Below are 15,258 nucleotides of genomic sequence, written 5' to 3'. Positions count from 1 at the left end.
GTGGATATTATGGTACAGCATGATATATCTATATATATATGTATCCTAAGTTTGATTTCATACTCATTAAAAGAGACTATAGCAGAGTGTGCTCAGGAATAAGTGGACTGCCATGTTTTTTAAAATAATGAACATGTACTAGTGGTTAATCTATAGCCTGTAGACTCTGTAGACACTGACATGCTGTGAACACACTATTTGAAATGAGCTCAGTCGCAACAAACCAAATCGGCCTTCCTCGCTGCCTCCTGGGCCTTCGAGACTTTTCCTATATCTATTTTAGAAAGGTTCACAATAACCCATCACTTAGTGCCATATCTCAGTAGGAATATTAGTTCACCACCTCGCCTCACCTTTTTTTATTATTGCTGTGAGGCTCTATGTCCAAGCGCGCAGTCCTGAGATACGGAGCCTATAAATGCATCTCGTTGCCTGCAGACTGTGGCCAGAATAATTGATCAGCGTGATTGTTCATCTTGTGATTCCTGGAACAATCTCTGGCTTTTCATCGATCATTTCCCCGAAAGATTTAATACGAGTATCCTAATTTAAAAAACAGCGACCACGTCTGTACCATTGTGTCTTGTCTGTGCGCGCTTTATCGAGCCGAGGCTCAACTGGTCGCTGTGAGGGAATCCTTTAGCATTTGGTCCATATTAACATACATATACCTTCATTCAAACAAATTACTATCAATTAATTATCATACTTGTCTGTCTATTTGTGCTTCTGCGTTATGGGTACAGCACAATATGAATTACAATTTTAAACTAATTAGGAAAAAAAGTGTGATTGAATTATTGAATTATACGTATATAATTTGAAATCATAAAACAAAACATAATGGCATATAAAGCGCGATTCTAAATTTCAAAACTATTGTATTACGCTGTGGGTCGGGCTATAAACAAGCACCATCAGTGCTGTGAGTTTTATTGGCAATAAAATTTAATTAGAGAGCCAAGAAAAGTCACAGCTTTTGGCCTGGGACTCCAGCAGGCAACTCTCACTGCAAATGTTCTTTTTCTGGGTTTCTACATGAGGGAGCAATGAATCTGCTTTGTTTCATAGTTAGATAAATCACTGAGGTTTGTATACCAGAAGCATGGTCCCGTTAAACAAAAATGATTTCAACTAAATTATGAAAATAAACAAAATAAAGAGAACTGGGCTGCAACTATCATTTTTTATTTATTTCACTAGCATCTGTATTCCATAGGGCTCTGTGGTCACTGCATCTATTTGGCTATTTGTTTGGGGAAGTTTGAGATTATAAAATCAATAGTTTCCTCACAATAACATCTTAACGACTCTTACGACTTAAAAATATCCTGTGGCTTTTAAATTAAACCGTTTATATTATCCTTATTGGAATACTGTGAGAAACTGCATTCAGCGTAATGAATTATGCATGACAATAATTAATTCCTCCCCTGGCCGATATCTTTTTTTAATATATTTATGTTTTATTTTAAAGTCCTTAAATCAATGAGCTCTCCAAACTTTCTCACAGCGAAATAAGACAATATGGCGCGGCTGTTTCCAATCAATGTAAAGTTTTATTTCAAGAAAAATATTCTGCTCAGTTATAGTTGAATCCATATACAAAAATAAACTCTCCTCTTGCAGCTAATGGAATAAACTCTCCACATACAGGCTAAATAGCTGTGTTGTTTTTGCTTTTACTTACCTTATTCATGAGATATATTAACGACAAAACTGAGTACAAAAACTGCACACAAGTGACTGAATTCAAATAAAACATTGAAATATTTCAGTAGCTCAAGTTTTGCAGGTCGATAGTTGTGAGTGTCTCTGAGAAGAGGTCAAACGTTTCGGACGATAAAGACAGAGGACTTTGTCCCGAATCGGACAAACTTGGTGAGAAAGAGGAGGAGGATGAGAAAACGTGGAAATCCTGCAAAGACACGTCCAGGCCCGGGGAATGGTCATTGTCCGGGCCTATTGTCGACCCGCTGATGGGAACAGTGGGAGCCGGGTTAGGAAAATGTTTCAAATTTTTCTCATTGCTGTTCAAAGGCGTCACCGTCGGGCTTTGGTTGTCTCCATTGTGGCCGTTGTGACTCTGTTGTGAAGTTAAGGTATTTTGGTGGAAGTAGCTGTCCCGCTCCAGGAGCGTCCCGGCCGCGCCGCTGTCCTCCGGCCCGTCCAGACACGTGTACTTCCCCTCGCTGTCCCGGTTCTCCTTGCAGTGGGTCTGCCTCTTGTGCTTCATCCTCCTGTTCTGGAACCACACTTTCACCTGCTTCTCTGTTAAATCCAGCAGGGAAGCTATTTCCACTCGCCTCGGTCTGCACAGGTATTTGTTGAAATGAAACTCCTTCTCCAGCTCCAGAAGTTGTGTGTTGGTGTACGCGGTCCTCAGCCTCCGGGATGCTCCTCCACCGCCAACGAGAACCTCTGGCACCTCTGGAGAACCTAAACAAAAACAAACAAAAAAGATTATATTTTGAATCAAACACATTAAACACAAGCAGTGTGTGTGTGTCTGTGTGTGTGCGTGTGTATGTGAGAGGGGGGGGGGGGGGGGGGGGGGGGGGTCATGGGGTGAAACTTGTGGCTATAGCAAGCACCGGGACTGGGAAGATTTATGGGCCCCAGGCAGAATATGATGGGTCTGCGTGGACAGGACAGGACGGAGGGTGAAGATTAATGAACATGCCAGCTGCTGGCCCGTGTAAGAACAATCTATCACTCTCCATTACTGTCAAGCATTAACACTCTTACACTGCATCACAAGTCAGTGCGTTACTTGATGAGATTAAGCATGCTTAAATCAAAAATCCTATGATGGGACGCCCACGTTGCAAAAGGCCCGGGATGCAGCTCCTTTTTTGCTGAGGGGAATCCTCAGACAACGAGGATGCATGGAGGTTATTAATCATCATGTCTTGCCTTGGGGGGAGAAGTAGAGCGGCGAGGATTCAGCCGTGGCTCCAGCAGCAGCAGCAGCAGTCTGGTTTCTCTTGATGCTTTTCTTCTCCTTCATCCACGGGTACTCCGGGGGTAAGGATGCAGCGTGCAGCGGATGCTTTGAGCGGCTGTGGCGTGGGTGGATGCCCGGGTTCAGGCCGGGGATGCTCTGCTCAAAAGGAGGAGGAATCAGTGTCGACTGTGAAAGCGTCGAGCTCTTGATTGATGAACTTTGAAATGCATCACCGACAGGGTTGGACAGAGATGTCAGGCACTCTGCGAGCGACGGCTGGCTGTTGATGAAACCACTTTCTCGCCCAAATTCGTAATTCATCTCCTCCTGCTTGTCTTGAAAAAAAAAACCTGATTTTAAGATCAATTCAGGCAAATGAGCAGTTTATTGTCATAAACTACTAAACTCGATATAGTCGTATAGGAGACCTCAGTGCCATCAACTATTGCTTTCGCGAGGACATGGTTGGAATTAGACTCTGCTGCTTGTCACATGATTGCATCTGCCCAATGACAATTTGGGTTTTTGTATCAAAAGAAGCCACTGTCCCCTGTGATTGATCGAGAAAGTCGGAGTGGTAACGCCTCATTCCGGGGGTAGGGGTTGCTTTATTTACACATTTTTTGGGGGGGTCAGTGTGTTCGACACACACACACACACACACACACACACACACCCCTCCCCATCCTGTGTGCCTTCTTTGCGCGTCCACGCGGTCTGTCTTACGAGTGCGCGCACGTATGAGTTGGTGGTATACGCGCATGTGTGTGTGTGATTGTGTACATGTATTTGTTGCGTGGCACTGCAACAAATCATGTCAGCAGTCACATGTGTGTCTCGTGATGAGGCCACGCCCACAACACAGTGGTTATCAGAGCCCAAGGCGTTAATCTTGAGACTTTCTTGAAGGTTTTTGCTCGGAGAAGAAAAGCTGCACCATGCAGACATCCAGCATGTCGACCCCTCCCCCAAAGCACACCACGGGAGAGAGAGAGAGAGAGAGAGAGAGAGAGAGAGAGAGAGAGAGAGAGTGCCTTTTGATAGATTTCAATGTGATTTTGAGTTCATCAGATGTTGGGGTTTAATTTGATATTAATCCAAGACTCCTAAACCATTATGTTATTACTTCTCATCAAAGTTTTTTTAGGCAAAAAAAATAAATGGATCGATGTAAGAGGGCAGTGGGGTTATTTAAAAGGCATTTGTCACCCTTTTACAGTTTACGGCTCCCTGTCCCACATCCCATTTCATTTATTTTACTTCACCTATAAAGGGATGATATTGACCTAAGCCATCATCCTTACCCCTCAGCATCATTGCGGGAAGTATAAATGATTTGCCACTGCAGTGTGAGGCAGAGGAAAGGTGGGGATGTGATGCTGTTTATGGCTGCGGCTCTAAACAAAGAGCCCTGGTAGCCTGTGTGTGATCAATCTTTCTCGCCAAAAGGTCTGACAGCTCCTTGCCCTAAGAACACATTTAAACCATCTAACACTCCCTTAGATCATATGGCCAGGAAGCGGACCGCCACTCTCTAGGTAGGATGTAGAAGAAGTTTTCAATTTAGAAATGTGGGGATTTCTTGGGAAGCACGGATGAGACGCACTGCCATTACGCACAAAAGCGTTTTTTTTTCCCCCACTCGTTCGGTAATAAAGAAATCCGTCTAATAACGAAACTCTCTCGCTTTTCGTTTTCAAAAAGGAATATACTGGCACAGGAAAAAACACAGAGGAGTGGAAAGGACTTGGTTAGTGGTAGAGAAACAAACGGAGAAGCCTTTAGGATCGATTGTTTGCTGAGGTGAGTGGGTGTTGGCATTCAGCAGGAATCCCATTCAGACTCTACCTTTCTCCGCGTGGACACGTCTCTCCTCGGCCTGCTCGGGTCCAACAATCATTCAGATGGACCACATTTGCTTGAAATGTTTGATTTAAACTTAATTAATATGTGCATTTTGACATATTTTTGATTTGTAAGGATATACTAAAGACCTTGTGAATGACCAAAATCCTTATATTGCCTAAAATAATATGCTATATAACGAAATATAACAGATAAATGACTTAGAAAGTATATGAATGTCCTTTAAATTAAACCGAATTTAATGTGTGTGTTCCTTTAAATTAAACCGAATTCAATGTGTGTGTTGCTCATTGTTAAGAATGTATTGCGGCATGAATATAATATCGAAGACAAGCACATTCATTGACTATTTATTTGTATTTGATGTGCAGCTAATTTATGTTTCATATACTGTATAAGCCATATTTAAACCGACACAGGTGTAGAAACAGAACAAAGAGCCTTTTGAAAGATAAATCGACCTCTACAATATGTAATGGAACCTGTGTTCTGAGACATTTTGTTTTTGAGTCTGCTGTTGTTGTTCGGAGCCACACCTTTCTGCTGGTTTTGGGATGGAGTCAGAACACAGTGTCCGGAGCTGTGAGGAGCAGCGCGGTCTCCATCTGCTCTGAGACCACGAGAGACATCTGGGGAGCACGCAGCCATTAAGTTTATCAAGAAGAAATATTACAATTACAATTTACAGCCTATATTGTGTTGTATAATTATGTCCATGTATTGTGAGTGTGATGCAAATGTATACAGAATTACATAATTATTAAATGTACATCTGTTTTGTTGTATACGGTGTAAAATGTGTATTCAAATGTAATTGCATATTGTACATTTATTAAACATCGCATATAACATAACCTCGCCTATATGCGAGTGTGATTTTTTTCAAAAAAATTGTGAATTTCATTTTGTGTCCGTCAATAACGCGACATGATATCATTTCCGCTATCAAATCATATTCTGCGTGTAGAAAAAAGCTTTATAGTCCTTCTGTGCGTGCGTGCGTGTGTGTGTGTGGTGTGTGTGTGTGTGTGTGTGTGTGTGTGTGTGTGTGTGTGTGTGTGTGTGTGTGTGTCCTGGAAACAAAGCAGTGTTCACGAAAGGATTTCCACATTATATTTTTATTTATTGCGCCCCGTGGATTCATGCGAAGATTTGACAGATACTTGAGGCCGCAAATCAAACTGTGCGCACGTCGACATGTGCAGAAAAGTCGTGAAGAAAATGCAGATTCGCTCATTCCAGGTCCTTTGTTTGCCTCCCATTAAATCAAAGAAGACAAAATTAAGAATGTAGGATTATGAAAAGGGAATAAAAGATAAAAAAACACAGCCTTTGATTCAAGGCTCGGTGAAGAAAAAACTGTACGTGAACACATGTAAAGGAAGACATAGCATACTTTTAAATTCATATGAGGTTGACAAAATTAATAACAATGCGTGAAAAATAACTGGGGATTAGAAGTAGCTGATAAAGCAGCTCTTTATAAAGCAAAGTCCAGGCTAAAAATGTCTGTTTCACTTGAAAACTGCATTGATATAGATATCAATAATTTTCAAGAAATGATTTGCAAACATGACAAGGCCTAAACACACACACACACACACACACACACACACACACACACACACACACACACACACACACACACACACACCAGAAGTAACACGTACATCCAGAACAACAGAGCATCGGTATGAGGATAAGTTAAGCAGACTCACATGTGCTCGTGACGTTACTCCCCTGAACTTCTCCTGCAGGGTTCACTTGTGGCTCCTCCGTCACCAGCGGTGTCATGAGAGTTGATGTATCGGGGTGGTGAGAGGTCACCGCAACCAGCAGCCGAGCAACTTTCTGTTTCTCCTCAAATGGCCGTTTGCATGGGTGATATCCACCCAAACAGTCATGGGGGATCAGACAGGAATGCCATAATAGGGACTGAAGAGACTTTAAGGGTGCTAAGTGTTATAATATCACTATTCCGAAAGGAATAAGAGACGTAATGAGCTGCATGTGGGTGACCTTTTGGGGTGAGGGAGATGGGAAAGAGTGAGTTTTGAAACCAGGAAGAGAGGGGAGGTTCGGGTTATCTATCTCTCACTTTTTGGACCTCAAGTTCATCGCTGGGGTCCAGTGAGGTCCAGTCCGGGTCCTGGACGAAAGGGAAGTTATGCTTACAGATGAATGATCTGAATGCTAACATTATTATTTACTGATTCCATAGGTATAACATTATATATTTGTCTTTAATCAATATCAGTTGAATCTCTGATGTGTGAGTATCTATAAGAACATACATTGATTTCATAGCCCGGGATAATACTACATATAAACTATTTTAATAAAAATTAAAAAAAATGGATGGAACCCCATATGAATAAGGATCTTTAAAGATCAAATTATGCCAAAGATAACCATAAAAAGAAACTGCATGGTTGCAGGGTTGGATGTTTTACGACGAAAACAACACACCTGGCGCAGGTCTGTAATAAAGTGGTTTCTTGGCGTGTCCATGAACGCATCATCCAGTTTGAGCGTTGTTCTGCTGACGAGCCTCTGGCTCCCCCTGCTGGCGGCTAGAGCGCACTGCAGCACTCAGATCAGCTATCCCTGTTGCCTATCCCTTTTCCTTCTTTTAACTGTGTCATAGTGTTCCCCAAATAAAGCGATGTACATTGTGTCAGTGTGTGAAACGTGTTGTTGTGTTCGTGAGTGTCTGCAGCGACACAACAACAAACGGATGTTTCTGCAGCGAGACAGACACATTGTTAGTAGACGGTTTTAAAGTAGACGTTTCAAGACAGACCCATCTGCAGCCCTGCAGCCGGATGAGCCTATATATATAGCACTTCTTTCCTGTGTGTGTGTGTGTGTGTGTGTGTGTGTGTGTGTGTGTGTGTGTGTGTGTGTGTGTGTGTGTGTGTGTGTGTGTGTGTGTGTGTGTGTGTGTGTGTTACCCTCGTATATGCAGCAATATCACATGTTAGACTGTTTGCCCGAGCCTCATTAGAATGCTGCTTTACTGCTGTCACAGAGCCCCGACATGCTTTGACGTTTTCGCACCTTGTAAACAGTTGAGTCTGTGATGGTGGTTTATTGCAGGAGGGCATCTCGTCTAGTTTGCATGGCGTCCAGAGGCTAAGATGGAACGAAAAGTAATGCATGTGCGAGTAAGGCCATTTTAAAGTGCAAAAGAATGAGCTGAGTTTCGCTGTTGCTTCAATTTGAATATTACTCTTGTAAGTTTATATTTTAAATGGTTGCATCACTGTGTCGTTAGGTTTGTTCATCGATACAGTTTTCTCTTAAATATGAACTCTTTCAAAATCCAAAGTGTTTTGGTCATGTTACAATCAAATAAAGACTAATCTTATTTCCATAATACCATTATTGAGGTTTATGAATAATAGTATTAGTGACGTAACTTCAAAGTGAGGTTGAACAACTTTCTGAGGGAAAATATCTGGACAGGCCTCAGGATGTTTTTTTTTCCTATTAGGATTGTTGGCGTTACAAGCCAGACTACGTATTACAAGTGTAATATTTCAATATGGTATTTCCAGAATTAAAACGAGTTTGTTCAATTCAATTTCAGAGATTATAATTTTGTAGAAATAGATTGCAAATGTTGAAAGCGGAGCGGTGCATTGTAAATGAGTGAATATGTAAATTATTGTATTAATCCATCGTGTATATTTTGCTAAAATATCTTGCAAAGTGTTCAAATATTATAAGCAATATTATTACAAATGAATAAGCCATCTTTTTCTCATGAACTATACAAACTACTCTTTATTTGTGAGTGAAACAGGAACGACGAGGTATTTGGAATGCACCAATGGATCAAAAAACCTAATGGTCAAAAAACATCTACATTGCAAAAAATAATAACTTAAACAATACAAAATGGTAGCTGAAAGACATTCAGGTAGTCAAGGGTCATGTCATGCATTGAGCTAATGGATACAGTTAACTATCTGTGCGCCAAAAACAGCACATCGAAACTCTGAAGAGACACTTTGTCCTCTCACCAACATAAACACTGCACAGGGGAAAACATCCAGCATTGTTTTTAACAACACAAACAACAACATGTGTAACAGGAATATTAAAGACCTCTGTCTGTCTCTCTATCTCTCTCTCTCTCTCTCTCTCTCTCTCTCTATCTCTCTCTCTCTCTCTCTCTCCTTCCCTCCCTCCCTCCCTCCTCCCCCCCTCGCATCCCCCATCAGTCCCAAAAACCAGTTAACTGCCTCTCCGCTGGTCTTTGTTGTCTTTCTTCATCTTCATCCTGCGGTTCTGAAACCAGATTTTCACCTGTCTCTCGGTCAAACTCAGGACTCTCGCGACTTCGTATCTGCGATCCCGGGGCAGATACATGTTAAACAGAAACTCCTTTTCCAGTTCGAGGATCTGATGCTTTGTGTATGGACAGCGCTTTTTCCTGGTGGGCTTCGCGTGAAGCCAGTTGGACGACGGGTCGTCTGGAAACAGGAGGGTCAAAAAAAACATGAGACAGGAGAGTTAAAGCCCTCAGAATGGGACTCGAACACTTTACATTGGCTTTACAGTGTGGGAAGGACGTGCTTCTCCTGCCAAGATTATATAAGTATATAGGATTATGTCTGCTTTATTTACACTCCGCACGGATCAATTTAAGGATTGGAGATAGCCAAAATTCCTCACCTTTGAAATGTCAACACGTATACTTCAAAATGCATGTACACATATGCAGTAAAGGGTGTAATCCACCTTGAAGAATATGCATATCTTATCTTGTTTTGCAGAAGATCATGCCACTGTGCCATTAGACTATTTCTTTGAGCATAAACACTGCAAATGTTTCCACGAAACCAAACCTGTGACACCGAAAACATCCTCCACATATTCAAGCCATTCATATAATTTGCATTAATCTAAATCAGTCACAACGTGGCTGGAATATTCAAAAAAAAAAAACGTGTTTCTTACTTTTTACTGTTATCTCCGTCTTCTTGCCTGCTGACGGTTTCTCTTCAGTGGATTTGGACGTTTCGCAGGGAATCTCTGCAAGGGAAGCTCCATTTTCAATGTCAGACAAAAGAGGTGTGTGCGTCTCCAAAGTTGTGCATTCAGCACTCCCAATCAGAGGCTCGGGTTTGATCTCATAATGCATGGCTGTCGATGGTAATCCCGTCAAACACAGCGACGCAGAGACCGGATCCAACGCCCAGGAGCGCGTAAACATGCCATCACTGTCCCCGCTCGTGTAGTGGTGATGTATATAGGTCGGGGTGGCTGTGTTTGGAGGGTGGGCCGAGATGGGACTCCAAGATCCACCAAAAATAGAAGATTTCGCCTGCAAAGGGAAAGATTCCTGTCCGCCATATTCGGTGAGCATCGCCTGCTCCACCCCTGCAGCTGACGAGTACCTCGGTGCCATATCTTCGTGCTCGGAAAGAAGAGGCGAGTCAACGTAATAACTCGTTCCCAGCGTCGACATTGCAAAGACTGCAAAAGCAAGAAAAAAAATCTGTATATATAGCGTTATTCTATTGCAATGATGAGAAAAAACAGATTCATTGCATACAATGTACTGCTTTTCTGCAGCAGCTATGGGGCTCAATGCGTCCAGCAAGTTGGACCTTGCCCAGGACTGGATAGGGCGCCTCAGACACGTGACCGTGGGACAGAACAATAAATAATAAATCAGCCTGCTGCTCAACTAAATGGCCACCATTTTCTCCACCATATTTTAATAGGAAATCCCGCGCCTTTATTGGGAAATATTTCGTTTTATAAGCAATAAACGTTATGACTGTTGTCAATATATCTTGTGTCGGGGTAATCGAACATATATTGTAACACAAAGGAGGGGGGGACTTAAACACGTTCATTTGTAAAAGCACCCCCAAAAAAAGTGTACTTGGTGAGATTATTTAGTCTCTAAATTTTTTGATTGTACATAATAATTTAATGATCTCCATTATTAGTCTTCCTACTTTGGGAAGGCAGTTCTGGTTGTTGTAATAGTTGCTGGTATGAAACGTTTTCAATACTTTTATAAATGAAATAAAACAAGCAGAAATGTCTTTAAACCATTATTAGAGTTTACAAAATCAAAACAGCTTCCAAGATGCGCTCCGCTGTCTGCAAGTGTGTGGGTCTACTTTGAAAGCAATCTAAAACGGAAAGTAGGGCGAAGTTATTTGGGTGCTATATAACGGTCCTTTTATCACAGGCAATTGGGTTGTTTTTCTTAAGGTTACAACCTGGCTGTCTAAGCTAAATATCACCAATAAAGCTCAGCCTTTGTGTCCTTTCTCTGGCGCAAGCAGACGCATCCGGCATCTCCTCCGGCGAAGCTCCTGGCAGACTGCAATGATCATAACCGAGGCCTTGTCTGTCCTCCATCCTCTCCTGTACACACGCCTTAATCCTCTCGTTTCTCAGCCTGCATCTTCACTTCCGGCTGTTTACATCACAGAGAGACGCTGAACATATACCTTGCAGATGTCTTAAAATTATAGAAATTTGAAACACTTTGTGTCTCTAATATTAATATAAGCAAGTCATACATATACACATATAAGTCAAAAATCATGTTAAAAGCTCATTTTACGCACAACAATAATACACTTTATTGCACTTTTTGTAATAATAATGGTTATGTGTTCGAAGCAGTCTGGGCCAAATTATTAATACAAATGGACCAGTAATTAATAGTGATTCAGTTTTCCAGACGCGACGAGTTTTACTGAGGTAATCAAGGCAGTTTCGTGTTGTGGGAGAAACATAATAGCCCAACAACATGAGACTACCTAAAGCACTCAACAGCCCGCTCTCCTCCTCGGGAATATCTGTTGCAGTGGTTTCAAGGTGTGAACAGGAAGTCGTATAACAGGTAAACCTGAAAGGATTTTTTTTAGATATCTGTAAAAGGGCAAAAAAACAATGCTCAGGCAGATTGTATTCATGACTTGATGACTGCGGACATTCTCAAAGACTTCTGGATTTGCGTCGCTATACCTTTACTTTGAGATTATGCAATTTATCATTTAAGAAATATATATAATACTAATTAGTGTTTGACTTATTTTTTTGCAGCAAGGACCTATTATTCTTTCTTTTTTTTTTTAAATAATAGAAATAATGAGAAGAAGAAAAAACATGGTTTCTCTCGTTGTGAGGTTTACGTTTAAGTCTGATGTCAAGGACAAAAAGCCCAGCCGGCAGACATCTATACCTAAACAATGAAGAACATCACCCTCCACTCATGTAAGAATAATACGTTGCATACAGCGGACCCATCAAAACACAAAGGCATTAGCAGACATCTGTACCTGTGCCAGGTTTAAGATTTATATCCGAACATCTGAATGAAATAAGAAGTCTGCAGTTGCAGGGATGGTTTTATTATTTTGACCAGAAAAATGTGCAAATATTCTTCAGACCTCCTGGGCTCCTTATAGCTGTCACATAAAGATCTACATGTATACATGTAACTGTAACACAAGTATCCCCCAAGGGTTATAGTCCTGCATGCAAAGTCCACTCAGGGTGACTATACAATATGTACAAGCCTGAAGCTCTGGAACACTGTGGTCACATCATATGGACATCTTAAACACAATGGATCGACGTTACAAATGTAGCTATTTATAAATACATATTCACGACAAAATAAACGTGAGAATATAAAAGAACAACAATCAATAAATTAGCAGTAGGGTCCTATTTTCCATGGACATTCTCACAGTTGGGTGGACAGGCGCCCTTGCCATGGATGGAGGAGGGCGCCAGAGACGCAGACAGTCTCATGAGAAACTGAAGTTGCCGGAGAGCTCTCGGATCCTGTTCTCTCGGCTCATTTTTTTCAGTTTCATCCTCCTGTTTTGGAACCAGATTTTGACTTGCCTGTCAGTGAGGTGCACGCCGCGGCTGATCTCCAGACGACGCTCTCTAGTCAAGTACATGTTGAAGAGAAACTCCTTCTCCAGCTCCAGAGTCTGGTGCTTGGTGTAGGGGCAACGCTTCTTTCGGCCACTCTTAGCTGTGAGCCAGCTGGCCGTACTTTCCATTTTTCCATCTCCTACAATGACAATTAAAGAATTTATTAGGCAACAGGTGTGGAAAAACACACACACGCACACACATCGTACCTGCAGGGAAGCCTCATGTCTGTATTAGAAAAAAAATGGACTAGTACGATTCAAAATAAAAAATAAAGAAAACCTGACATGTCAAATTAATAAAATTGGGTGTTTTACTGTTAATTACTGAAGATAATATTTTATACATACATTATTCATCTTAAATTGACAGCTAATACACAATCATATGGTACCCGTATACAAATTGATTTCTTCTTCAATTACGATTTTTCATACAGCTGAAATTCAGATTTTACCAGAAATGATTTGCAACATAGCCACCTGCATCATCAAGACATTTAACATATGCACATCCCCGTGAAATAATATCCTGCAAAGCACAAATAGAGTCTGTCCGCTTGTTGCTAATATTACATTGCTAAATATTAAATAAACTCTAAAAACAAGAATAATTAAAATGCGCTTTGCTCATCAAAACTAATAAATATAGATCCACGTGAACAGCGTGAATAGCAGTGTAATAACACAGCTATATCAACATATTTGTTATCTAAACACAGCTAATAAAGCACAATAGCCCGCTCCTCGCTCGGCTCTGATTGGTTAAGTCACGTTCAATTTCGCCTCGTGCAAGATAAACCGGCAGATAGCCGTTAAATGTCCACCTGAGTGGCTGTTGACCTGCATCTTAAAACACGAATAGACTCATACTCTCGCGTGCATTTGTGGTACGAAATCATGGTTGAAACAGAACAATAAGCCCATAAGAATCATACGCGCGTTTCCCTTCTTCTACGTGTTGAATCATCACCTTTGGCTGGCTTTTCTGGACAGCCCACGCTGCAGCTCTCCGCGGGCTCCGGGGAGGATGAGGTGTCCGAGGAGAGGCGGCTGTCCTCCTCCCTGGCCGGGACGCAGGGCGCAGGGACCGGCGCCTCCTCGTGGCTCTCCCTCCGCTCCGGCTCAGCGGCGGCAGTCTGGGACTGGGAGGACTGGGAGAGCTGGGAGGAGAGCTGGGAGGGCTGGCTGTCTACGCGGGCAGGTCGCTGCAGAGTAAAGTGATTCACGTTGGGCTGGACGTCATGGTAAAGCCTGGAGGACGCGTATGCCTGAGACAGGCGGAAGTAGCCGGGCACTGGCAGAGTGCTGCCGGTGACCGGGCACGATGCAGCCGAGTAGGGAATGTCATCCACCGTCGCTCCTTTAGGACATTTATCAGACTCATAAAGGCAATACGCGCTTTCCTCTTTGATATTCGGGGAGAAGGAACACTGAGCCATGTGCTGGCCGCTGGGCTGCTCCACCCGGCAGGATCTCGACGCTTCCAGCCACGTTTCCATCCCTTGCACATACGGAGCGGAGGACGGGATCACGCTCTGGGTGCTCGGCTCGTTGCGCTTCCCGATGCCCGGGAAGCAGGAGCCACCGGAGAGTCCATAGGTATATTCCGACGCCGGTGGCAAGTACACCCCGTTACTCTGGTAATAGGAACCGCTGTCGGTTCTCACGTTGATTAGAGAATCCACGAAAAACGAGTTTCCAGCTTGGTTGTTGGGGCATGTCATCGTCGTGGTGTAATTTGACGGAGGATGAAGATAGCCCTTTCTGGCTGACATTTCTTGTGCAAAACATTGCTGAATAATTACTGATCCTCACGCTTCTCACTGTAGCCTGCAGCCAATTAAAACACCAGGCGACTCCAGACTCCTCCCACTCCCCCACCAGGCTGCTCCACTGGGGTCGTATATTTAGTTTTAGGCTTAAGTGAACAGAAAGCTGTGGAGGGAAAGTGGTGCATCAGAGGGTTTTAGGTGAAATCTTTAAATCTCTTTTTGGAATCTCACGTTCTGAGCCTCGTCCACCTATACGCCCGGAGCTGCTGCCTGCGTGAACTTAACAACAACCCGTATATGACAACCCGGTTGTTGAAAGCTGTCTCTAACAATTATGTACAATGCATAGGTTTATGGCCACTTTTACAGCACTGTAAAAATGAAGGGTTCTAGAGGTGCCTCAGGGTGCATCAAAGATCCAAAAGGTCCGGTGTGACTCTTTGGTGAGGGACTCTTAAGGTGCTGCTCTGATGACTATTATTGGACTGTTTTTTAAGGTTCCTCATGGACTGTCCAGAAGTAGTGCAAGGCAGTGTTTCATCTCGACACCTTGCCAGTCGAACCAGCGCAGAGTCATTTCCTTTTGGGGCATTCGAGTGTATCTGATTGTGGTGTGAAATGTTTTGGGTGCCAATGCCATGATGGCGTCCAGACACCTTTTACTGCAAAGGCTCTTGTTGAGCTTTTATTTAAAAAAAAAAAAAAAAAGGTGACACGCAGGAAGGCTGAGGAACGCGCCACA

The 15,258-nt window shown here is 42.6% G+C and overlaps 3 protein-coding genes across 3 annotated transcripts; all 3 read right to left on the bottom strand.

The window, feature by feature from the left end:
* Positions 1-1,774: 1,774 nt before the first annotated feature.
* Positions 1,775-3,268, bottom strand: hoxa2b (homeobox A2b; the record flags this gene model as incomplete). Its single annotated transcript, XM_079227722.1, has 2 exons — positions 1,775-2,439; positions 2,917-3,268. The coding sequence occupies 2 exons, from the start codon at positions 3,266-3,268 to the stop codon at positions 1,775-1,777; spliced, it is 1,017 nt and encodes a 338-aa protein (XP_079083848.1).
* Positions 3,269-9,055: 5,787 nt separating this feature from the next.
* On the bottom strand, positions 9,056-10,292 carry hoxa9b (homeobox A9b; the record flags this gene model as incomplete). Its single annotated transcript, XM_079228106.1, has 2 exons — positions 9,056-9,294; positions 9,782-10,292. The coding sequence occupies 2 exons, from the start codon at positions 10,290-10,292 to the stop codon at positions 9,056-9,058; spliced, it is 750 nt and encodes a 249-aa protein (XP_079084232.1).
* Positions 10,293-12,606: 2,314 nt separating this feature from the next.
* hoxa10b (homeobox A10b) lies at positions 12,607-14,519 on the bottom strand (the record flags this gene model as incomplete). Its single annotated transcript, XM_079227882.1, has 2 exons — positions 12,607-12,881; positions 13,715-14,519. 2 exons carry the CDS (start codon positions 14,517-14,519, stop codon positions 12,607-12,609), a joined length of 1,080 nt encoding a protein of 359 aa, XP_079084008.1.
* Positions 14,520-15,258: the final 739 nt, after the last annotated feature.

Source organism: Taurulus bubalis (assembly GCF_910589615.1).
Source record: "Taurulus bubalis genome assembly, chromosome: 12".
In the NCBI taxonomy this organism is placed as follows: Eukaryota; Metazoa; Chordata; class Actinopteri; order Perciformes; family Cottidae; genus Taurulus; species Taurulus bubalis.
Note: the sequence above shows the minus strand (reverse complement) of the source record. Positions and strands in the feature narration are given on the sequence as shown.